General features: G+C 37.3%; 1 protein-coding gene across 1 annotated transcript in view; it reads right to left on the reverse strand.

The window, feature by feature from the left end:
- Positions 1-480: 480 nt before the first annotated feature.
- Positions 481-1,653, reverse strand: part of LOC101492223 (trihelix transcription factor GT-4) — a 5,248-nt gene continuing 4,075 nt past the window's right edge. The window contains exons 3-5 of the mRNA XM_004502274.4: positions 1,482-1,610; positions 1,167-1,391; positions 481-953 (exon numbers count right to left, since the gene is read on the reverse strand). Of these exons, the coding sequence (XP_004502331.1) occupies positions 751-953; positions 1,167-1,391; positions 1,482-1,610 (557 nt within the window). The 3' untranslated portion in view covers positions 481-750. The remainder of the gene's footprint in view (positions 954-1,166; positions 1,392-1,481; positions 1,611-1,653) is intronic.

Consider the following 1,653-nt stretch of genomic DNA (forward strand, 5'->3'; position numbering starts at 1 on the left):
GATTTGGTAATTTCCTTCTTGTTGTACCTAGATTTTCCTTTAACAAAAATGGAAATATTTGTTCTTTTGGGACAAAAAATATGAATGAACATAAAAAATCCAAAAGACTAAAAAATATACGTAAGAATCTAAAATACGCAGCAGCATCTAATTCATTCACCAACAATAGATGGTACCTAATGACTATACAGAGCAGCAGTGATCTTGTCGTATATTTTATCCCCATCTAATAAGTGTACAATTATATCCCAGCACACAAGTGCTTTGAAGCTTTTGGTATAAATATCACAAGTATATACTGTAAGTGTAACAATTGAAGGAGTTTGGAGACAAGTGAATCCATAACAACTGTATCATATTTTGTGTCCCTTCAGATGCAAATTTGTCTAGATATAATTTTTTATGACAAAATGTTTGTTCTATAGAGGTTACAGTTAGAATGGTTCATAAGGTTCTTGCTGGAGCAGCGTGCCAGAGAAGGAAAAAAAGCCACTGATAACATTTTCACACTGCCAATGCATATTTACAGAGGGCAAAGGGACCGTTCGTTCTCCTATCATAACGGATTATAAACAGCATTATCTTTCTTTTGGACAAAATAAGCAGCGTTATCAAACTAAACAAATACAGATTCAGGTTAGTGCTGCACATATATACTATCATCAAAGATCTAAAGTCTAAACAGTTCCCTTCACTTCTCAAGACATTTCATACAAATAGCTGAAGATAGATCATACCATGCACCTGCCCTCAACTCACACCCCGGTATATGGCACCAGGTCGAAGATCATCCATATTGTCAATATTTCTATAGCCGTCAAATTCTCTAAGACATGTCCAAGCTCTGCGTGCCAGAAAATCACGGTAATCATCTTCGGTGTAAAATATCTTATCTTCAGTATGCACAGGGATATGATCAGACTCATCATATAGGCATACTTTAATGGCCATTCCTGCAATGATAATGTTGTGTCATGCTAGCAGCAATTGTGCACAAACCCGATACATATTGGGTGAAATATAGTTTATCCTTTAAATTTAAGGAGTTCACAAACTCAAATCTCAATACATGAACTTTAAATTAACCCTAAAGCTCCTAGACATTAAAAGCAAAATAAAACCATTAAATTTGCACAAGTTAACTAGAAGAATAGACGGAGCCTAACCTTCATCAAGGTGAAGAGTGTAATTTCCTATAGGCATCTCACGATCAATACTTCGGATAATCTGTTCCTCGTCCTCCAACCAAAATGCACGTTTAGTTCTCAACCTAAAAGCAGCCCTAATTGCCTCCTTGATGGCTTCCGGAGTCCCGTCAATACCTATCCGTCTTGTATAATCGCCCCATTTGACTGATATAACCCTTCCACAACAAGACTGACTTTCGCCACCTGCCAAATAGGATGAAACGGTAGCAATAATAAGAAAGCAAATAACCTAAAGAAAAGAAAATTAATAAACTAGTCCTTTACATAGCTTACCATTTCCGGGAGTTTCTCTCCAATTCCAAGGAGGGACTCCACTTGCTGCAACAGCATCTGCCGCAATGGCAAGAGGATGCCCATCATGATCCAAACCTCTCTCGAGATTGAGTGTTGGTCTTCCGGAAGCTAATAGCCAATTTTTCAAGAATTATGAGAAACATGCAGTGAC

The sequence above is a fragment of the Cicer arietinum genome, chromosome 5, assembly GCF_000331145.2.
Source record: "Cicer arietinum cultivar CDC Frontier isolate Library 1 chromosome 5, Cicar.CDCFrontier_v2.0, whole genome shotgun sequence".
NCBI lineage: Eukaryota > Viridiplantae > Streptophyta > Magnoliopsida > Fabales > Fabaceae > Cicer > Cicer arietinum.